At 45.2% G+C, this 23,078-nt stretch overlaps 2 protein-coding genes and 1 pseudogene across 4 annotated transcripts in view; 1 reads left to right on the top strand and 2 right to left on the bottom strand.

Annotated features, from left to right (window-relative positions):
- LOC135557721 (flap endonuclease GEN homolog 1) overlaps nt 1–98 on the bottom strand; it is a 12,873-nt gene extending 12,775 nt beyond the window's left edge. For both annotated transcript variants that reach the window (XM_064991262.1, XM_064991263.1), the window contains exon 1: nt 10–98. The gene's annotated coding sequence lies outside the window, so the exon portion shown is untranslated. The remainder of the gene's footprint in view (nt 1–9) is intronic.
- The window catches only part of si:dkey-119f1.1 (Structural maintenance of chromosomes protein 6-like), a 22,505-nt gene extending 4,589 nt beyond the window's left edge, over nt 1–17,916 (top strand). Inside the window, exons 8-28 of one of the 2 annotated variants that reach the window (XR_010458250.1) lie at nt 47–148; nt 402–521; nt 685–783; nt 943–1,089; nt 1,337–1,425; nt 1,561–1,725; nt 4,288–4,466; nt 4,631–4,832; nt 4,954–5,068; nt 5,390–5,550; nt 5,679–5,814; nt 6,007–6,087; nt 6,255–6,425; nt 6,648–6,785; nt 6,893–7,038; nt 7,346–7,471; nt 7,745–7,850; nt 8,086–8,238; nt 13,141–13,238; nt 13,679–14,723; nt 15,620–17,916. Coding sequence is in view for 1 of the 2 variants with exons in the window: in XM_064991260.1 (XP_064847332.1) it covers nt 47–148; nt 402–521; nt 685–783; nt 943–1,089; nt 1,337–1,425; nt 1,561–1,725; nt 4,288–4,466; nt 4,631–4,832; nt 4,954–5,068; nt 5,390–5,550; nt 5,679–5,814; nt 6,007–6,087; nt 6,255–6,425; nt 6,648–6,785; nt 6,893–7,038; nt 7,346–7,471; nt 7,745–7,850; nt 8,086–8,238; nt 13,141–13,238; nt 13,679–13,790 (2,646 nt within the window). In the remaining variant the exon portion in view is untranslated. Of the gene's footprint in view, nt 1–46; nt 149–401; nt 522–684; nt 784–942; nt 1,090–1,336; nt 1,426–1,560; nt 1,726–4,287; nt 4,467–4,630; nt 4,833–4,953; nt 5,069–5,389; nt 5,551–5,678; nt 5,815–6,006; nt 6,088–6,254; nt 6,426–6,647; nt 6,786–6,892; nt 7,039–7,345; nt 7,472–7,744; nt 7,851–8,085; nt 8,239–13,140; nt 13,239–13,678 lie in introns of both variants that reach the window. The other variant, XM_064991260.1, reaches the window with a different exon arrangement.
- On the bottom strand, nt 14,491–23,078 carry LOC135557722 (cytochrome P450 2K1-like; annotated as a pseudogene).

The raw sequence follows: 23,078 nt of genomic DNA, 5'->3' as shown, positions 1-23,078 counted from the left end.
TGTTCTTACCTTGTTAGTGACAAAGTGTTTTGTTTTTCTTCCTCAGTTCTTTATGAAAGCCACACAGCTTGAGCAGATGAAAGAGGATTACACCTATATCATAACGACTAAAAATGTCACTCTAGACACTGTGGAGAAACACGAGGAGGTACGAATCCACTTGGCATATGTGCGGTGTGTTACGATATCACCTATCCAAAGTCCCTTAAATGCTTTTATCCAATCAGCCATGCAGCATGTAGTCCCATAGTGGGTTAATGTTTTATTATTGAAAGATTAGAGGGGCTTATAAAGCTAGAATTCAAGCTCTGATGTGCAAAGTCTTGTCCATGAACAACCAAGAGATCTTAATGGAGTTGTTATGAAGTAGCACTTTTTAAGTGTGAATCATTCTGTTTCAGTGTCTGGAGGGGTTAAAGAGGAAGTACCTGGAGAAAGAGGACCGGGTCAAAAGCCTGGCCTCGCTGGATGACATGCACAGTAAACTGGAGGAGCTGAAGAATCAGATGGCTTGGGCTCTGGTGAGGGGAAGCAGCATACCTTTAAAATATGAATCTAAAAGTGTATTTATATTATTTGTTTATTTATCAGGGGTCATGCACAACAGATACATTGTAGCAGATTTAGCTAACCAGCTAAATACATAATCTGATGTAAAATCTCTTTTGCTCTGTCCTGCGCCAGGTGTCTGAGATGGAGAAAGAGGTGAAGCCCATGAGAGAGAAGCTCCAATCAGAGGAGAGGTCCACCATCAAATACGACCAGAAAGTAGACGAGTGGAAGGTAACTAACATCACCCTCTTATTTTTACAGCCATAAGAATTTGGTGTGTGTTTCCTTCACATTCAGGAAAAATGCAGCTATTACTTAAGTTCAAAGTGACTATTTCCCCTTGCTTGTTATTGCTGACGATTGTTCTTTATGACCTCACTTCCTGTCCAGGCCAAAGTGGTGGAGGCGGAGAAGAAGTACAAGGGAATCCGGGAGCAACTGGAGGCCATCACTGTGAGGGTGCAGCAGCTTGAGCCACAGAGTGCTGAGCTGAAGAACGAGGCTCAGAGCAGAAGCAAGGCCTTCAACACAGCCCAGGTGAGAGAACAGTGATGAGTGTTACTATACCCCAGAGTCTTCTAAATACCAGGGGTTTAGCAAGTGACAGAGATAAGGCTTAATATCATTAACCATTACATCTCCATAATCATAACTGCAGCACAATGAAAAACTACAGCTTCCAGCTCAGATCTCAACGCTAACTATATATGTGAGAGCTCGATAACGAGGAGCTCTTTTCTAGTTCACTAGTTGTGGATTCATCTTAGTGGTGTCTCTCTTACAGGCCAGTGTACACAGATTCAAGACCAACCTGCGAGACCTGGAGAAGGACAAGGATCAGCTCTCCAGGAGAATTAATGAACTCAAGTTGAGGTAGTGCCTCGGATCCTTTCCTACCTCTTTTTCAGTTTCAAGATACAACTTTCATTGTCATGGGAAAAGTCATTGAATGTTTACCACAGACAAACAGGATTTCTTTCCCTTTTTTCTCCTTTCTGCCTCCCACAGTATCAGCCAGACGTCTGGTGCGGAGACCCAGGTGCGTGTTGAGCGCATGGAGAAGCTGCAGACAGACCTGGACACTCTGAACTTCCAGGACTCTACCCTAGGTCAGCAGATGGAACAGTTCCAGCAGGCTGTGTCCCGGGCCAAGGACGAGCTGGAAAAGATGATGTAGGCACTGGAAACTCCATTATATACAGGCCTGTATATAAGACTTGGCTGTACAACGTACACACACTAGTGTCATCATAGGAGTCTGGAGCCATGCCACATGGTTAACAGGGCTTATGAAATACTCTCAGGGTGTTGTCTAATGTAAACGTTATGTGACAGCCATATCAGAAGTAGGAATATTATTTTGTATTTATACAGTTGAAGTCGGAAGTTTACATGCACTTGGGTTGGAGTCTAGGGTGGGTCTAGGGTGGGTCTAGGGTTTCTGGGATAATGGTGTTGATGTGAGCCATTACCAACCTTTCAAAGCACTTCATGGCTTCGGACGTGAGTGCTACGGGTCTGTAGTCATTTAGGCAGGTTGCTGTTAGGGTTTGTTTCTTTCGTATCATCATTGGTGAAATTAGCATTATGCCGATATATTTAATTAAATCATTCAAAACCTTTTATTAATGCAATTGCAGACAGAAGTTGACAATCAGGAACACAGCACGCATGTTTCCGAGTAAGTTCTGCATCAAACAAAAGGTCTCAAGCTGTTTTATTAAACCGAAGTCCCACCTTAGTGATGTCACTGACTACGTCATTACCTTTTTACTCCTGAGACCAAAACCCTGCATCCATAGCTATACAAACATAGTTTCAGTGTTTATCTAAAAGCTAGGCAATAAATGTCCCCTCCCTAATGTTGATTTATTGTGGAATTTCTAACTAGTCTTTTATCTCCCACACTCCCCTGCAGAGTTTTGTCTCAGTCACACAGACAGAGAGACCGAGAACAACTGTGGAAAATTTCTCTTAACTATATAATGAATATATTTTTTTTAAATCTATAGTCTAGGACCCTATAAATGTAAGGAGGGACGGGTCTTATAACCACTCCCCTTCTATTAATATAACATAAGCATAATCAATTATTCTAATACATCAAACATCTGTACAGCCCCAAATCATGATAGCTAGGTGAAGCATGACATTGCCTTTGTGTTCTTGGGCACAGGGACTATGGTGGTCTGCTTGAAACATGTTGATATTACAGACTCAATCAGGGACATGTTGAAAATGTCAGTGAAGACACCTGCCAGTTGGTCAACACATACAACTGCATATGGGGACAAAGATTGTACTTTTTGGAGAAGTGTCCTCTGGTCTGATGAAACAAAAATAGAACTGTTTGGCCATAATGACCATTGTTATGAACACCATCCCAACCATGAAGCACGGTGCTGGCAGCATCATGTTGTGGGGGTGCTTTGCTGCAGGAGGTACTGGTGCACTTCACAAAATAGATGGCATCATGAGGTTGGTCAAATAGCCCATACACAGACTGGAGGTGTTTTTGGGGTCATTGTCCTGTTGAAAAACAAATGATGGTCCCACTAAGCGCAAACCATATGGGATGGCGTATCGGTGCAGAATGCTGTGGTAGCCATGTTGGTTAAGTGTGCCATGAACTCAAAATAAATCACTGACAGTGTCACCAGCAAAGCACCATCACACCACCACCTCCATGCTTCATGGTGGGAACCACACATGCAGAGATCATCCGTTCACTTACTCTGTGTCTCACAAAAACACGGCAGTTGGAACCAAAAATCTCACATTTGGACTCAGACCAAATGACAGATTTCCACCGGTCTAATGTCCATTGCTCGTGTTTCTTGGCCCAAGCAAGTCTCTTCTTATTGGTGTCCTTTAGTAGTGGTTTCTTTGCAGCAATTTGACCATGAAGACAGGATTCACGCAGTCTCCTCTGAACAGTTGATGTTGAGATGTGTCTGTTACTTGAACCCTGTAAAGCATTTATTTGGGCTGCAAATTCTGAGGCTGAACTTATCCTCTGCAGCAGAGGTAACTCTGGGTCTTCCTTTCCTGTGGCGGTCCTCATGAGAGACAGTTTCATCATAGCGCTTGATGGGTTTTGCGACTGCACTTATAGAAACGTTCAAAGTTCTTTAAATGTTCCGAATTGACTGCCCTTCATGTCTTAAAGTAATGATGAACTGTTGTTTCTCTTTGCTTATTTGTGCTGTAATATGGACTTAGCCCTATTTGGTAAAAGACCATCTTCTGTATACCACCCCTACCTTGTCACAACACAACTGATTGGCTCAAACACATTAAAAGGAAATAAATTCCACAAATTAACTTTTAACAAGGCACACCTGTTAATTGAAATGCGTTCCAGGTGAAATATAAGATTAGATTTATTTTTTTTACACTTTTTTGTTACTATATGATTCCATATGTGTTATTTCATAGTTTTGATGCCGGTTGCTGGACAGAATCCCCTAACTGACAAGGTAAAAATTTGTCGTTCTGCCCCTGAGCAAAGCATTTAACCCCCTGTTCCCCGGGCGCCGTGGATGTCGATTTAAGGAAGCCCGCTCTGATTCAGAGAGGTTGGGTTAATTGTGGAAGACATTTCTACGATGTAGAAAAATTGTGTGTGTGTGTGTATATACCTGTATGTAATGTTATGTATGTGTAATATAATGTTATGTATGTAATGTTATGTATGTATTATTAACCCTGTGTGTGTTTGTCTCTGTTTCTCAGGCGAGAGGAGGAGGATCTGAAGAGGTCTATGGAGGCCATCAGGAGGAAGTTGCAGACCATGGAGGGCAGCCGCTCCGACCGCCTGCGCCGCTTCGGGGAGAAGATGCCCGCGCTGCTCGCCGCCATCGAGGACGCTGACAGGAAGGGCCAGTTCAGGAAGAAACCAGTCGGGCCGCTGGGTAAGACGTGTGTGTGTGTGCATGTGTGTATTTCCATGCAAGCGAAAACTCTTATCTTACGCTTCATTATCCTTTCTGGATGTTATGCTTATTTGTGTACCCTTGTCATTGGTTAAAATAAAGCTCTTTCCAATGTCCTCTCTCCCCCGATGTGCCCCATGCAGGGTACTGTATCCGTCTGAAGGACCATGAGCAGGCCCTGGCCGTGGAGAAATGTCTTGGGAGCCTGATGGTGGCCTTCACCTGTGACAACCACGAGGACGAGAAGTTGCTGCAGGGCCTTATGAGAGGGTACTACCAGGGGGGTAGGAGACCCCAGATCATCACCTGCCAGTTCTTCAACAGGGTCCATGACACCAGTAGGCGGTATGGCTGTTGGCTACCTACCACACCTGGTTTCAGGCTAGCTCGGCTTATTTGTACCTCTAAAGGTTAATTTTGTTCTCTGTAACCAACATGTTTTCTGTCGTGTGTGTGTGTGTGTCAGGGCTGTGAACCACCCTGACTACCCGTCAGTCCTACAGTCTCTGGAGATCGAGGACCCAGTGGTTGCCAACTGCCTCATCGACCAGAGGGGCATAGAGACCATTCTGCTCATCAAGGTAGGGCCATGGAATCTACTGCCACCATAGTTAGTTCACTCAAATGTCATGATGTCACCTTGGATTGCCCAGTTGTGACTGCAATTATGATTTTGTTTTCAGTGTCGCCCTCATTAAGTGAGAGTTCACTCTTTTAAAGTTTGAGCCGATAATAAGCTAAAACTTTAAATACTTGAACTATCCCCATGTAACAACTGATTTGCATGCTAAAAACAACATGAATGAACTTCAAGCCACTTCCTGTAGAAAACAGTAGCCTTTAGGGAGAAGGGAGAAAGGTTCCATTTCTGTGGTTCTAACCCCTCTGTCTGTACCATGTAGAGTCCTGCAGAGGCCCGCAGAGTGATGCAGGGCAGGCAGCCCCCTAGAAACTGCTACCAGGCCTTCACCAAGGAGGGAGACCAGTGCTACAACAACCGCTACTACTCCAACGACCAGAGGAGGTGTGACTACCTTAGCAGAGACGTAGAGGAGGAGATCAGGTAATGTGTGAGACGTCCATTTGTTTTGAAAAGGTTTCTGCTGCTCTGTTTTTCTGACTCAATTTAATTCAGTGGTTTACCTTTCTCCCTCTACCCCTTCTCTCAATATCTCCATGTATCTCACTCAGGCAGTTGCAGGAAGAGATGCGGAACAAGGAGGCCCACTTGGATCGGTTCAGCCAGCAGAAGCAGAGGGTGGAGGAGGACATCAGGAACAACAACAGTCTCCTGAAGAGGGCCTACGACGACAGGAAGAGGGCCAAGGTAAAACACACCACTTCTTAAGATATTAGTATCTTGCTCAAGCTGGCCTTTGTGACAAAACAGCATCTCTCTCCAGAGCCATACCATGGATCCAACTAGAAATTATTTTGGAGAGCACAATGGTTCACCTCTGATTAGTAGATGTCGAGTTACTAGGTCACAACTCTCCTCTCCCCTTCTGCTCTCCTCCAGGATAAGTTCAGGAGGCTGCAGCAGGAGATCAGTGACCTGCAGAACGTGGAGGAACCCCAGTCTGAGGACCTTAAGCCTCTGGTGGGTACACACATCTAGGCACAGGGACAATATTTTAACATTTAGTTTTAGCTAATGTCGTTCATGAACATCTCGTTCCCTTGTTCTCTCTTTCGCATTCCAACTGATATGATATACACAAACTGATGCACTCACATTCCACGACACACACACACTCTGGCCTCCAGGAGGAGGAGCTGGAGGAGATCAACAATAAGATTTCAGCAGGTCGTGCTGAGAGCGAGGAGGCCCGTAGAAAGATGGCCCAGCTGAAGGCTTCCTGGGAGGAGGTGGAGCAGAGGTACCGCCAGCACAAAGACTCCATCAGCACTGTGGCCGAGGAGGCCGAACCCATCAAGGTCAGTCACATCAATATGGACTTCAATTTCTATTAACACGGAGGGAAGTTTGGTGTGCAAACCAGGAATGAACCAGGAGAGTGAAAAGGACTAGAATAGTGATAACCCATGCCCTCATTTTGTTCCATACAGGGTCTCCATAGACATAATCAATCACACACAGATTAAACAGAAAAGGTAAATAGATAGCGATACATCTCTCCTTCCCCCTTGTTTTCTCAGGAGGAGCTGAGTAAGAGTGACCAGGATGTGGAGAAGAGCAAGCACCATAAGAAACACTACGAGGACAAACGCAAGGTCCACATCAACACCATACAGGCCCTGAAGGCCAGCCTGGATCTCAAGGAGCAGGAGCTCACGGTACATCTAGATATAATCAGGGCCATCTTCTGTGTATGTTGTCCCGTACTTCCTGTGTGTCCCTGCTTAATGTGTGTGTTCTTTGTCGTAACCCTCCTGTGTCCCAGGCTTCTGTAGTGAAGGCCACAGAGATCTGTCCAGAGCGGTCCGAGGTGCGCCGGACAGCCAGGAGTCTGGACAGCGAGATCAGCCGTCTGAAGCTGAAGATCAGCACCCAGCAGGACCAGCAGGGCGACCGCGAAGAGGTCATCAGGTAACCTCCGCCACCCCTAAACTCTGACCCTTCACCCCACACAAACGTTTAAGGGATGTTTCACTCAAAATACAACCAGATTTATTTTTTCCCCCACTTGCCTTGGTTTTAGTTGATTCCCTAAGAGTTCTTGGATGTATATTTTTGGTTACTTTGGTATTGTTATATAGTGTGTTATATATTGTTAAATATAGTTATATAGTATGTTTTGACAGTATTTCCATATAATAGGGCTGTCCATATGAAAATGGGTAAACTAAGGGCAGAAGTAAATGTTGCTTGCCTTCCTCCCTCTTCTCCCATCCAGGCAATACCAAGAGGCCCTTGAGAACTACAGTAACATTAACCAGCAGGTGAAGTGCCTCAAGCGCTTTATCCAAGTCCTGTGTAAGATCATGGACGATAGACACCGAGTCTACACAGAGCTGAGGAGGTAGCTGGATCCACCATTTACTTCCTGTCTGTCAATAGAATATCAGTTCTGTTATTTGACACCACTCACTGTCTCATAAGAGATCAAAGAACAGCTGGATGGTACTGCTAGCATCAACGGCTGTTATAGAGCTATGCAGAATAGTTATTGAATGACTGAAGGGAGGCCATCTCAATCTATCGATGTGGTGTTAGATTTAGCGGAAAAGCAAAGCTGTTGCGCTATGGATTTGTTTTTAACTAGTTTTCCTTCCCACTATGTATCTCTTTTTAGGTTTCTCTCAGTGCGTTGCAAGATGTACTTTGACTCCATGCTGTCACAGAGAGGCTATATAGGGAAGATGATGTTCGAGCACAAGAACGAAACCCTATCCATCTCAGTAAGAATACACTACGGTTTTAATGCACAGAAATACCTTTTCACATGTACCCTTCTTGAATGCAAAAGCAGTTATAGGTTATAAAAAAAACTATGTATGCCTAATAATCAAGTTACCCTCACATTCCCCTGCTTCATCCCCCTTTCCCATTTGTCAATGTCTTTCTTTTACTCTTCTTTCTGCATCCTTCTTTGTCTCTACCCATCTTCTCCCTCATCTTCCCTCCCTCTCTCAGGTCCAGCCAGGTGTGGGGGATAAGGCTGCTCTGAGTGACATGCGCTCTCTGTCTGGAGGAGAGCGCTCGTTCTCCACTGTCTGTTTCGTTCTCTCTCTCTGGGCCATCGCAGAGGCCCCCTTCCGCGCCCTCGATGAGTTTGACGTCTACATGGTAATGCCGCCATATCAGAAGGATGGATGAATGACTTAACCATTTTAAAATGCATATTGAAGGGATACTTCAGGATTTAGGCCATTAAGCATTTATTCCTACTGTTAGGTTCTGAACAAAGTCTAAACTCAAACGGACAACTAGGAAAAGCTCAAACCAAGTTTATTCAACCCACTGAGTTCTTCATCTGCAAAACACAAGATACAAGTCACACAAGTATATACATTACATTTACATTTAAGTCATTTAGCAGACGCTCTTATCCAGAGCGACTTACAAATTGGTGAATTCACCTTCTGACATCCAGTGGAACAGCCACTTTACAATAGTGCATCTAAATCATTAAGGGGGGGTGAGAAGGATTACTTATCCTATCCTAGGTATTCCTTGAAGAGGTGGGGTTTCAGGTGTCTCCGGAAGGTGGTGATTGACTCCGCTGTCCTGGCGTCGTGAGGGAGTTTGTTCCACCATTGGGGGGCCAGAGCAGCGAACAGTTTTGACTGGGCTGAGCGGGAACTGTACTTCCTCAGTGGTAGGGAGGCGAGCAGGCCAGAGGTGGATGAACGCAGTGCCCTTGCTTGGGTGTAGGGCCTGATCAGAGCCTGGAGGTACTGCGGTGCCGTTCCCCTCACAGCTCCGTAGGCAAGCACCATGGTCTTGTAGCGGATGCGAGCTTCAACTGGAAGCCAGTGGAGAGAGCGGAGGAGCGGGGTGACGTGAGAGAACTTGGGAAGGTAGAACACCAGACGGGCTGCGGCGTTCTGGATGAGTTGTAGGGGTTTAATGGCACAGGCAGGGAGCCCAGCCAACAGCGAGTTGCAGTAATCCAGACGGGAGATGACAAGTGCCTGGATTAGGACCTGCGCCGCTTCCTGTGTGAGGCAGGGTCGTACTCTGCGGATGTTGTAGAGCATGAACCTACAGGAACGGGCCACCGCCATGATGTTGGTTGAGAACGACAGGGTGTTGTCCAGGATCACGCCAAGGTTCTTAGCGCTCTGGGAGGAGGACACAATGGAGTTGTCAACCGTGATGGCGAGATCATGGAACGGGCAGTCCTTCCCCGGGAGGAAGAGCAGCTCCGTCTTGCCGAGGTTCAGCTTGAGGTGGTGATCCGTCATCCACACTGATATGTCTGCCAGACATGCAGAGATGCGATTCGCCACCTGGTCATCAGAAGGGGGAAAGGAGAAGATTAATTGTGTGTCGTCTGCATAGCAATGATAGGAGAGACCATGTGAGGTTATGACAGAGCCAAGTGACTTGGTGTATAGCGAGAATAGGAGAGGGCCTAGAACAGAGCCCTGGGGGACACCAGTGGTGAGAGCGCGTGGCGAGGAGACAGATTCTCGCCACGCCACCTGGTAGGAGCGACCTGTCAGGTAGGACGCAATCCAAGCGTGGGCCGCGCCGGAGATGCCCAACTCGGAGAGGGTGGAGAGGAGGATCTGATGGTTCACAGTATCGAAGGCAGCCGATAGGTCTAGAAGGATGAGAGCAGAGGAGAGAGAGTTAGCTTTAGCAGTGCGGAGCGCCTCCGTGATACAGAGAAGAGCAGTCTCAGTTGAATGACTAGTCTTGAAACCTGACTGATTTGGATCAAGAAGGTCATTCTGAGAGAGATAGCGGGAGAGCTGGCCAAGGACGGCACGTTCAAGAGTTTTGGAGAGAAAAGAAAGAAGGGATACTGGTCTGTAGTTGTTGACATCGGAGGGATCGAGTGTAGGTTTTTTCAGAAGGGTGCAACTCTCGCTCTCTTGAAGACGGAAGGGACGTAGCCAGCGGTCAGGGATGAGTTGATGAGCGAGGTGAGGTAAGGGAGAAGGTCTCCGGAAATGGTCTGGAGAAGAGAGGAGGGGATAGGGTCAAGCGGGCAGGTTGTTGGGCGGCCGGCCGTCACAAGAAGCGAGATTTCATCTGGAGAGAGAGGGGAGAAAGAGGTCAGAGCACAGGGTAGGGCAGTGTGAGCAGAACCAGCGGTGTCGTTTGACTTAGCAAACGAGGATCGGATGTCGTCGACCTTCTTTTCAAAATGGTTGACGAAGTCATCTGCAGAGAGGGAGGAGGGGGGAGGGGGAGGAGGATTCAGGAGGGAGGAGAAGGTGGCAAAGAGCTTCCTAGGGTTAGAGGCAGATGCTTGGAATTTAGAGTGGTAGAAAGTGGCTTTAGCAGCAGAGACAGAGGAGGAAAATGTAGAGAGGAGGGAGTGAAAGGATGCCAGGTCCGCAGGGAGGCGAGTTTTCCTCCATTTCCGCTCGGCTGCCCGGAGCTCTGTTCTGTGAGCTCGCAATGAGTCGTCGAGCCACGGAGCGGGAGGGGAGGACCGAGCCGGCCTGGAGGATAGGGGACATAGAGAGTCAAAGGATGCAGAAAGGGAAGAGAGGAGGGTTGAGGAGGCAGAATCAGGAGATAGGTTGGAGAAGGTATGGGCAGAGGGAAGAGATGATAGGATGGAAGAGGAGAGAGTAGCGGGGGAGAGAGAGCGAAGGTTGGGACGGCGCGATACCATCCGAGTAGGGGCAGTGTGGGAAGTGTTGGATGAGAGCGAGAGGGAAAAGGAAACAAGGTAGTGGTCGGAGACTTGGAGGGGAGTTGCAATGAGGTTAGTGGAAGAACAGCATCTAGTAAAGATGAGGTCGAGCGTATTGCCTGCCTTGTGAGTAGGGGGGGAAGGTGAGAGGGTGAGGTCAAAAGAGGAGAGGAGTGGAAAGGAGGCAGAGAGGAATGAGTCAAAGGTAGACGTGGGGAGGTTAAAGTCGCCCAGGACTGTGAGAGGTGAGCCGTCCTCAGGAAAGGAGCTTATCAAGGCATCAAGCTCATTGATGAACTCTCCGAGGGAACCTGGAGGGCGATAAATGATAAGGATGTTAAGCTTGAAAGGGCTGGTAACTGTGACAGCATGGAATTCAAAGGAGGCGATAGACAGATGGGTAAGGGGAGAGAGCGAGAATGACCACTTGGGAGAGATGAGGATCCCGGTGCCACCACCCCGCTGACCAGAAGCTCTCGGGGTGTGCGAGAACACGTGGGCGGACGAAGAGAGAGCAGTAGGAGTAGCAGTGTTATCTGTGGTGATCCATGTTTCCGTCAGTGCCAAGAAGTCGAGGGACTGGAGGGAGGCATAGGCTGAGATGAACTCTGCCTTGTTGGCCGCAGATCGGCAGTTCCAGAGGCTACCGGAGACCTGGAACTCCACGTGGGTCGTGCGCGCTGGGACCACCAGATTAGGGTGGCCGCGGCCACGCGGTGTGGAGCGTTTGTATGGTCTGTGCAGAGAGGAGAGAACAGGGATAGATAGACACATAGTTGACAGGCTACAGAAGAGGCTACGCTAATGCAAAGGAGATTGGAATGACAAGTGGACTACACGTCTCGAATGTTCAGAAAGTTAAGCTTACGTAGCAAGAATCTTATTGACTAAAATGATTGAAATGCTACAGTACTGCTGGAGTAGGCTAGCTGGCAGTGGCTGCGTTGTTGACTTTGTAGGCTAGCTGGTAGTGGCTGCGATGTTGACACTACACTAATCAAGTCGTTCCGTCGAGTGTAATAGTTTCTACAGTGCTGCTATTCGGGGGCTAGCTGGCTAGCTAGCAGGTTGATTGCGTTACATTACCTTAAAAGAACGACAATAGCTGGCTAGCTAACCTAGAAAATCGCTCTAGGCTACACAATTGTCTTAGAACAAAGACGGCTATGTAGCTAGCTAGCTACGATCAAACAAATCAAACCGTTGTACTGTAATAGTTTCTACAGTGCTGCTATTCGGGGGCTAGCTGGCTGGCTACGTTAAAAGAACGACAATAGCTGGCCAGCTAACCTAGAAAATCGCTCTAGACTACACAATTGTCTTAGATACAAAGACGGCTATGTAGCTGGCTAGCTACGATCAAACAAATCAAACCGTTGTACTGTAATGAAGTGAAATGAAAATGTGATACTACCTGTGGAGCGACGCGGAATGTTGACCGGGTAGTTGAAGTTCAATTCGATAGAGGTTGGCTAGCTGTTGGCTAGCTAGCTAGCAGCATCTCCTACGTTAAGGACGACAAATAGCTGGCTAGCTAACCTCGGTAAATTAAGATAATCACTCTAAGTCTACACACTCTAAACTGCACAATTACCCCCTATATATTTATAACTGTTGACTAGAAGTCACCTCCTTGTATGTCTAAGATAAGCAATTCATCCCTGTTCCTTCGGGGTGATCTCTGGCCCCCCTCCCAGAGGTTTCTTCTCTCTTCAACTGTTGACCTTATCTCGAGTTGAGTTCCACATCCCTCCCTGATCTAGTTCTACAGCAGCTGGCCTGTATTATCAGGAACTGAGGCTAGACTGATGCTCATTATTAATATTCAGCAACAACATGTTTGAACAGAAACTTTCTCTCCTTCCCTTTGTCTCACTCAGTAACTTTCCACACACAGTACCTATTCACCTTTCATTGACCCCTTACATATACATGTTAAGTGATCAGTCCGTTCTAATATAGTGACAGAAATAAGTATATTTCAAGATAGAATCCAACACTGCTTACCCAAAGTCAGACAAACTGATGGATACCATTTTTATGTCCCTGCGTTCAGTTTGAAGGAAGTTGAAGGTAGCATATCGTTAGCATAAAAATGGTATTCATATGTTTGTCTGACTCTGGGTAAGTAGAAAAAAAGGCTTGCCGGCAATTGCCTGAATCCCGAAGTATCCCTTTGAGTTGCTTCAGTCAATGAAATACATTTCAAATATGAACTTACTTTTAATCTAAGCTCAGGTGTCTTCTGCAGCCTACACTGTGAGGACGGCTAAGATTGACACACAGTTCTTCATATTTTTGCTCCGTTATTTCAGTCAGTCGTTCTGTTCTGTTGAGACACTGTCTGTCAATAAATGTAACTGTCTTTTTAGGACATGGTGAACCGAAGGATATCCATGGACATGATGTTGAAAATCGCTTCTAGCCAACGTTACCGACAGTTCATATTCCTCACCCCACAGAGCATGAGGTATTGTAGCCTTCCATCACCCTCCTGTGTACTAACATTAAGCATCTCTGTTCTATTTTATAAACGGGGTGGTTTGAGCCCTGAATGCTTATTGGCTGACAACTGTGGTATTTCATACCGTATACCACAGGTATGACTAAACATTTATTTTTACTGCTCTAATTATGTTGGTAACAAGTTTAAAATAGCAATAACGCACCTCAGGGGTTTGTGGAATATTGCCAATATACCACATCTAAGGGCTGTATCCGGGCACTCCGTGTTGAGTCGTGCATAAGAACAGCCCTTTGCATTGGTATATTGGCCATGTACCACACCCCCTGGGCCTTATTGCTTAATCTATATCATGGCTTTGCCCAATTATCTCATTTGCATATTCAGTTTATCAAAAATGGTGTAGTTAAAATAAATGTCTTGGTTGGTGGTTGTGTTCCCTATAGCTCTCTCCCAGTCAACAACCTGATCCGGATCCTGCGGCTGAAAGACCCGGACCGTGGCCAGACGGCTCTTCCCTTTGGACAGAGGAATGAGGAAGAGGAGGAGGAGGAGTGAGAAAGAGGTCAACCTGAGACTGTTTTACAAAGTCCTCACTAAATGATGTGGATGTGTTTGTGATTCACATTTCTTCTAAGTTAAGTGTTTTGTTATTGTTAAAATTCTAGACACAAAAATAATGACCTAGTTTGCATTTATTTATGCTGCTATTGCTAAAGTTAAAGTGTTGCAATGTTTTACCAAACACTATTTCTGTAAATGCTTTTTTTCTTTTCTAACTTTGTACCGACTTAATTTTGTTACGAGGAATAGCACATTTTGATACACTTTGTATGGCAAGACAGAGATTTGAGAAGTCTTTAATTAGCTTTTCCAGTGATTAACAGAAGCTCAACCTGTTATATTTGTGCAGATTTTATTGTTAGAACAATTGTCATGTTTGCTAAATTGTTTCAGTCGATCGTTCTGTTTCTGCAGACAATTTAACAAAATAAAATGATACTTTTGTTAGGATTTGAAATGACTTTGTCATTGTCTAGATAAGTTTGATACATTTATATCCATTGCTTGACTGTACAATAATTGTCAGTACAGTTACATTTACAAAACTAGTTTTGTACAGTTATGTTTTTAATGGTTAGTCCTGAGTGTTTTAGAATCAAGGCAGATGAGGTATCCTACTGATTACTGACATCTCAAAGTGATAACTGCCCTTAACACAGGAAAATCTGAAATACAAGGCTGTTGGGGTAATTCCCTAGGGGCCATGGAAACGAGGCAGGGCCCGTACTTTGATGGGTGGGGCGGCGAGGCCCAGGCCCCCACAGGTGGAGATGTCCACGTCGTCAGCAGTCATCCCGATGGGGGGAAGGAAGGAAAAACGCTGCATGAGGGAGGTGTAGAAGAGGAAGAGCTCCATGCGGGCCAGAGTCTCGCCTACACACACTCTACGACCTGGGAGGAGAGATGGGCGGAACAATTGGAGGATGAGTGAGTAAACTCACTTTTGCTTGGGACAATTCTACTAGTAGTACACAATGCAATCATAAGCTATTGAATTACTACAACTGGTGAACATAAGGATGATGTCTGTTAAGACAATCAACAGTCGTACGTTCATAACCTGGCTCCTGTTACCTGCGGAGAAGGGCATGAAAGCCTCCCTCTTGACAAACTTGTCGTCGACGTTGAGAAAGTGGTGAGGGTAGAAATCATCCGGCTTCTCCCAGTGAACCTTATCTCGGTGCACTGACCTCAGCAGTGGGATAATGTAGGTCCCCTACACACATACAATAATTTGAATGTGTCATTGTCAAGGAAAGGATGTTTGGTGCCGTATGGGGGACAGGAAGTATATTTCACTTTACCATAACTGTCTTGCTTAACTCTCTGGTTATTGTTGATTCACTAAAAGGTGCAGGTCAGTGTCTGCTAGTTAGTTGTGAGTGGGCCTGCCTTAGGTATGAAGAAGCCTTTGAGGCTGACGTCGGCTGTGGTCTCGTGGGGCAGGCCCATGGGCAGGATGTCAGCGAACCTCTGGGTCTCGTGGATCACTGCGTCGGTGAAGGGCATCATCTGCCTGTGCTGGATCCTTGGCGTGGAACCACTAATCACATTGTCTATCTCCTCATGGACCTTACCTGAGAGGACATAGGAAGTAGACTGAGTATAAGGAGGGCTTGTGAGATTTCACCTCTTTCTGTATTTTTATGCACCTTCTCTATTTGAAACATTTGCATATCAATCACAGTTTGTATGTTTGTTTCGTATTACACTCTATGCCGTGGAATGCGAAGCTTTATGGTAGCCTATTTTTTTTTTAACTTACTTTCCTCATTGATCCAAAATGGCTGGTGACATGTGGTTTCACTCACTCTGTATTTCAGGATACTTGATCATGAAGACCAAGGCCCAGGCCAGGGTGCTGGAGGTGGTTTCCGTCCCAGCCACAAACATGTTGGTGACGGAACACAGGAGGTTCCACTCATGGAAGTGGGAAGAGGGATTATCCTTTTCCTAATAAATATATTTTAGTTGAGGAAAGGCATTAGGTATGGGACAAAACATGGGACCATTAGGAAGTGAGTTATGCTGTATTGTGGAAGTGGCAATTTCAAATCATTTTCAGGCAAATCTGTTGCACATCTCTATCCCCTCTCAAAAAGGGTTTCCAAGTGCAAAAGGGCATTTTGACCCATAGTTGGTGTGACTGACATTGAGGCCTGGGTTCACCTCCTGCTGCTTGTTGAGGAATGCGTCGATGTAGCTACGGGAGTCGTTCTCATCCAGGATCTGTCTGTGCTGGATGAAAATCTTCCTGAAGAAGGCCTTCAGGTTGTCCTGGTACGCCAGCACTCTGTGGTGAGGCCCTGGCAGCGGGTGGATCACTGGGTACATGTTGTACAGCTGGAGAAACGAGCATGGGGATTCATGTTTATATGTGAGAAATTCACTTCAGTTTTTTTACTTGTCAATGTTACGATGACAATGTATATTGTGAGGGCATTTTCTGTTGAACCTTACTAATGCTTGTGTACTAAAATATCCATCTTTAAGCCTAGGCATTGGGCTTGAGATGGTTAAAGAAACTAACTCAGAAAAGAGTGTGTGTATTAGCAGAGAACTGTTATAACTGTTCTGTGTGTGTAGTATGACCACGTGATGTATGGGAGCTCAGCCAAGAGTTGACAAAAACAAATAGGTTCATCTTAGCTTAACTGGAGACAGGGCAAAGTGTTATATTCTGCACACCCGTGATGGCGCTACTGTTCTGTTTGGAGCCTGTTCTGGGTGAAAGGTTTGTGTTTTGTGTGTGTGTGGGGGTAGGACATACAGTAGGGCAAAAAAAGTATTTAGTCAGCCACCAATTGTGCAAGTTCTTCCACTTAAAAAGATGAGAGACGACTGTAATTTTCATCATAGGTACACTTCAACTATGACAAAATGAGAGAAAAGTGCCAGACGTGTCCCCCTGCTTAAGCCAGTACATGTCCAGGCCCGTCTGAAGTTTGCTAGAGAGCATTTGGTTGATCCAGAAGAAGATGATTGGGAAAATGTCATTTGGTCAGATGAAACCAAAATATAACTTTTTGGTAAAAACTCAACTCGTTGTGTTTGGAGGACAAAGAATGCTGAGTTGCATCCAAAGAACACCATACCTACTGTGAAGCATGGGGGTGGAAACATCATGCTTTGGGGCTGTTTTTCTGCAAAGGGACCAGGACGACTGATCCGTGTAAAGGAAAGAATGAATGGGGCCATGTATCGGGAGATTTTGAGTGAAAACCTCCTTCCATCAGCAAGGGCATTGAAGATGAAACATGGCTGGGTCTTTCAGCATGACAATGATCCCAAACACACCGCCCGGGTAACGAAGGAGTGGCTTCGTAAGAAGCATTTCAAGGTCCTGGAGTGGCCTAGCCAGTCTCCAGATCTCAACCCCATAGAAAATCTTTGGAGGGAGTTGAAAGTCTGTGTTGCCCAGCAACAGCCCCCAAACATCACTGCTCTAGAGGAGATCTGCATGGAGGAATGGGCCAAGATACCAGCAACAGTGTGTGAAAACCTTGTGAAGACTTACAGAAAATGTTTCACCTCTGTCATTGCCAACCAGGGGTATATAACAAAGTATTCAGATAAACTTTTGTTATTGACCAAATACTTATTTTTCACCATAATTTGCAAATAAATTCATTAAAAATCCTACCATGTGATTTTCTGGATTTTTTTTCTAATTTTGTCTGTCATAGTTGAAGTGTACCTATGATATATTACAGGCCTCTCTGATATTTTTAAGTGGGAGAACTTGCACCATTGGTGGCTGACTAAATACTTTTTTGCCCCACTGTACATAATTTGGGAAAACATTCAAAGGCTCTTGCTTGCCAAACTTGGGGGAACCGTTGAGCTACTGTTAGAGGAAGTATGTCTGGAGTGACTTACTGTCACTTTGTCACCTACTGTATTGTCCTCACTCAGTTACGACAGACTGAAACAACCTTTTCATTATCATCTGTACCCTGTAACCCAGTTTTGTCTCTCCTTCTATACACACAAGCTTGCATAAGATCGCTTGCCTATATAAGGCTTCTGTACTCTTTGTACAGCAGGCTCTCCATTTCACCTGCGTGGGTGGTGCGACCAGCCTCATAATGTTTTTAATAAAAGTAATTCCTTGATTGATTGATTGACTTTTCCTCTACTCATTATTAGTTGATGGCAGAATTTCCACCACAGTATCCAGCATTTTAATACCTCTATGGAAAGGAACAACAAATATCCCAAATACTGTCGTGTAGTATCATACCTGAATGAACGATGAACTGGCCAGCCTGAAGCTTTCATAGTTCATTTCCAAGAGCTTAATAAAGATTGGGTCATCATACTCCATCCTGTGGCCCATGATCAGAGAGACGATGATGTTGGACGCTGCCGCGTTCAGAAGAATGGTGGTCTGGAAGCCATCACCTGGCTCAGTCACAATAGTTTCATAAAAACACGAATTAATGTCAATAAAATGTCAAAGTTAATTCATTCAATGATCTGCTGAATAGTTTTTTTATTGTTCTATGTGTAGCATATTGTGTGACAGTTGAATAATCTATGTATTTGTAGTTTTCTCTTCAGATCCAATATGGCCTCACCGTTATGAGCTGCAAAGCTATTTACAAGGTTTTCTGACTCTTCGATGATTTTCTCCTCGATGTTCCTCTTTCCCATTCCCAAATCCCTGAGCACCGTCAGAGTGAACCTCCGAATGGTCCTCTAGGAGTCCCCATGGCCGAATATGATTCCTGTTTTGACGGGGAGAATACATTGTCAGAATGTCATAGATTCTCTGTTATTATAAGGAATAATTGTAGGTACCTAAAGTATTCCTTTGCTTTTTCATGTAGACCTGTAGGTTTGCTGTGGGATGGATTTTACCCAGCAGTTATCCACTTAAAATGCCATGCCACTGCGTTAAGATAAAAGATATTGCTTGTGACTGTAAACTGCCATTGTGAACACTGAACAGTTGACATAAAAACATGACTGGGCCTAGAATCAAGACAGAGAATGTGGTTCTTGATCTATTAAAGAGATTTTGGTCAGTCGAGATTGGCCTGTACCGTTTCCTCTGGTGATCTGTTTGAATAGTGGGATGTCTGGCCGCTCAGCAAATTGATCAGCCTGAGTGACCAAGGCCTCCTTCACCATCTCATAGCCACACAGAACCACGATCTTACGCAAGCCCATCTGAATGCTGAACACGGGTCCAAACTTGTCCTTCATCTGGGGAGAAGAAGGGGGGGGGTGAAGAGAGAGGGAACACAAATATCACAATGTCCCATGGGAATGAGATATATCATTATGTTTCCTTTTTGTCCGACTATCTCTGTAAAAATGTAACAAACTCATATTCAAGGCACGCAAGCAACAACATGTTTTATGCACCAGTTCCGTGGAGATTTTGTACATCCTTAGAGACAAACATACAGTTAATAAGCTGCTCCATTCGGGATTGCCTAAACAGGAATTTAGTGACGGGAGTAGTGGAGAGTACATTTTGGACGAAGATGGATAGATATGAAGTGATCAAAAACTCTTGAGAGTTCAAGCAAAGCACCTGGGTTAAATTGTTCCAACAATTGTTTACAGACAGATTATTTCACTTATCACTGTATCACAATTCCAGCGGGTCAGAGGTTTACCTACACTAAGTTGACTGCCTTTAAACAGCTTTTGGAATTTCCAGAAATGATGTCTTCTGACATCGTTTAAGTCATTTGGAGGTGTACCTGTGAATGTATTTCAAGGCCTACCTTCTGTCTCCTAGAGATTAACGTACTTGGGTGCGAAAAGTGCAAATCAATTCCAGAACAACAGCAAAGGACCTTGTGAAGATGCTAGAGGAAATAGTTACAAAAGTGTCTATATCCACAGTAAAAGAGTCCTATATCGACATAACCTGAAAGGCAGCTCAGCAAGGAAGAAGACACTGCTCCAAAACCGCCATAAAAAAGCCAGACTACAGTTTGCAACTGCACATGGGGACAAAGATCATACTTTTTGGAGAAATGTCCTCTTGTCTGAAGAAACAAAAATAGAACTGTTTGGCCATAATGACCATCGTTATGTTTGGAGGAAAAAGGGGGAGGATGGGAAGCTGAAAAACACCATCCCAACTGTGAAGCACGGAAGTGGCAGCATCATGTTGTGGGAGTGCTTTGCTGCACGAGGGACTGGTGCACTTCACAAAATAGATGGCATCATGAGGTAGGAATTATGTTGATATATTGAAGCAACATCAGGAATTTAAAGCTTGGTCGCAAATGGGTCTTCTAAATGGACAATGACCCCAAGCATTCTTCCAAAGTTGTGGCAAAATGGCTTAAGGACAACAACGTCAAGGTATTGGAGTGGCCATCACAAAGCCCTGACCTCAATCCTATATCAAATTTGTGGTCAGAAACTGAAAAAGCTTGTGTGAGCAAGGAGGCCTACAAACCTGACTTGGTTACACCAGATCTGTCAGGAGGAATGGGCCAAAATTCACCCAACTTATTGTGGGAAGCTTGTGGAAGGCTGCCCAAAACATCTGACCCAAGTTAAACAATTTAAATGCAATTTTACCAAATACTAATTAAGTGTATGTAAACTTCTGACCCATTCTCTCTACTATTATTCTGACATTTCACATTCTTAAAATAAAGTGGTGATCCTAACTGACCTAAGACAGGGAATTTTTACTAGGATTAAATGTCAGGAAAACTGAGTTTAAATGTATTTGGCTAAGGTATATGTAAACCTCCAACTTCAACTGTACATGGGCTCGGGAAGAGGTGACTGCAGTTTTCAGAGGCTCCCGGGGGAACTCAGGTAACCTCTAGTTCTCTCGGCAACAGAGCCGTCAGCGACTTCCAGGATAACTCAAAGGCGAGGTGGAATCCTTGGACGAACGAGTGAAATCAAATATCTCCTTCCTTCATTCCCGTAATCGCCCATCGATCCAAATGGTCAAGGTGATGAGCGAGTCGAGATCTGTCTATAGTTCCCGGGCAGCAAGCTCGTCCTTTACTTCCTCTGATACTCCGTGCAGGAACATGTCGAACAGTGCTTCCGGGTTACAGGCACTCTCAGCTGCCAACGTGCGGAAATCTACTGCGTAGTCTGTAACACTGCGGGAGCCTTGCCGAAGCTGGAGTTACTTCCGGGAAGCCTCTCTTCCGGACAATGGAGCATCAAAAACATTCCTCACCTCTGCCACAAACTCCTCCAGACTGAAGCATATGGCCGACTGTTGTTCCCACACTGCCGTAGCCCAGGCGAGAACCCTCCCGGACATCAGCGTGGTGAGGTACGCTATTTTAGAGCGGTCCGAGGGGAAGGAGGAGGGCTGCAGCTGGATGACGAGGGAACACTGAGCAAAAAACGCCAGACAGGTGCCCGACTCTCCATCGAAGCGCAACGGGGGAGGTATGCGGGGGTCCCGGGAAGCCGGGGAGGCGCCGCTGCTAACAGCTGGGCTACTGAAGGGCTCGGAGGTTACTGTCGTGGTAGGGTGCCTAACAGACAACCCACGGAATTTCTCCTGCAATGTGTTCAATGCTTGGTCGTAGCGTTCGGCCAAGGTCTGGAACCCTTCCATAAGACCATGAAGCAACTCCTCCTGCCTTCCAATGGTGGCTCCTTGGGAGGAGATGGCGTTACAGAGCTTCTCCGAGTCTGCTGGGTCAGTCATGGCCAGATCGTACTATCACATTTCAGGTATGACCCAGATGCAGACAGTGTCGAAGTAACAAAAGTTGATTTCTAATACAGGGGCAGGCAAACGACAGGTCAAAGGCCAGCAGGGGTCAATAATCTAGTGAGATGAGGCAAGGTACAGGACGGCAGGCAGGCTCAGGGTCAGTGCAGGCAGAACGGTCAAAACCGGGAATGACTAGAAAACAGGAGCAAGAAACAGGCAGGAGCAGGGAAACACACGCTGATAGGTTTCACGAACAAAACGAACTGGCAACAGACAAACATAGAACACAGTTAAAAATACACAGGGGAAGATGGGTGACACCTGGAGGGTGGAGACAAGCACAAAGACAGTTGAAACAGATCAGGGTGTGACACTGATTGGGTCTTTGTAGAGGGGTTCTTACCTCCATCAAGGTCTGATAGTGTCTTTATAGAGGGGTTCTTACCTCCATCAAGGTCTGATAGGGTCTTTATAGAAGGGTTTGTACCTCCATCAAGGTCTGATAGGGTCTTTATAGAGGGGTTCTTACCTCCATCATGGTTTGGTAGGGTCTTTATAGAGGGGTTCTTACCTCCATCATGGTTTGGTAGGGTCTTTATAGAGGGGTTCTTACCTCCATCATGGTTTGGTAGGGTCTCTTCAGGTCCAGGTTGAAGGTGTTCCCCAGCAGCGGTAGACCTCTGGGGCCTGGAGGGAAATTCTTAGGGTTTGTGTTTCGATTGATGATGAAAATGAGGATGATTAAATTCAGGGTAATAAACATAACGGACATGCCACTTAGTGAAAATAATTCTAGAACAGACATATTTAGTTTTTAATCGTTTTTTTCTGACTCAATTTGGGATGTCTTTGAAATAAATATTGTTAGAGGCCGTGGTTCATAGTCATTCCAGGAATGCTACTGTATCCGTCGTTCCTTTGAAACCTGCAAAAACATAAAGAAGAGATTGCATTAAAATACTGGCCAGGGTAAAAGTTTCTCTCTATGGACAATATTAGGAAGTAAGTCAATTGGGCCTCTCATGAAGAATGAGGACTGCTTTTCAGGAATTTACACAACGCATAAAATGCCAACTTTGAGAATCTTTATTTCAAGTTATGGTGTTTGTATTAATTGTGTATGTTACAGATCAAATGCAGCAAATGTAGATTTTTGCCACATGAAAATTGGCATAATACCCACGTCTGATACTGCTGTAGAAAAAAAGATCTAATAATTTTTACACTGATTTCTTTTGTTTATGTCTCACTGTTAAAGTGGACTTGTTTACTTGTATAAATCTTTCACGTAGTTCTCTTGAACGGACTATGGGCACATTAATGAAAAAAACATCCACTCTCCATGAAAGAACTACAATACTTTTATTTGTCTGACATGTCCTTTCCCATGTTCATTCTGCAATAGAAAACATTGATCATATCATGAAAAATTATGAGGCTTAATAATTAAAGCAATTTGCAAGAATAAATATCCTACCTGAAGGAAATGAGAGTTGTTGTGTCCTCTGCAATCTCCTTGCTCCTGAGGCTTCAGTTCACAGTTTTCCAGAAGTTTATTTAGCTCTCAAATTCACAGCTGTGTAGCCATGTGGATCATGTGCCAACCAGGCTTG

This window comes from Oncorhynchus masou, chromosome 16 (assembly GCF_036934945.1).
Source record: "Oncorhynchus masou masou isolate Uvic2021 chromosome 16, UVic_Omas_1.1, whole genome shotgun sequence".
Lineage (NCBI taxonomy): Eukaryota > Metazoa > Chordata > Actinopteri > Salmoniformes > Salmonidae > Oncorhynchus > Oncorhynchus masou.
Note: the sequence above shows the minus strand (reverse complement) of the source record. Positions and strands in the feature narration are given on the sequence as shown.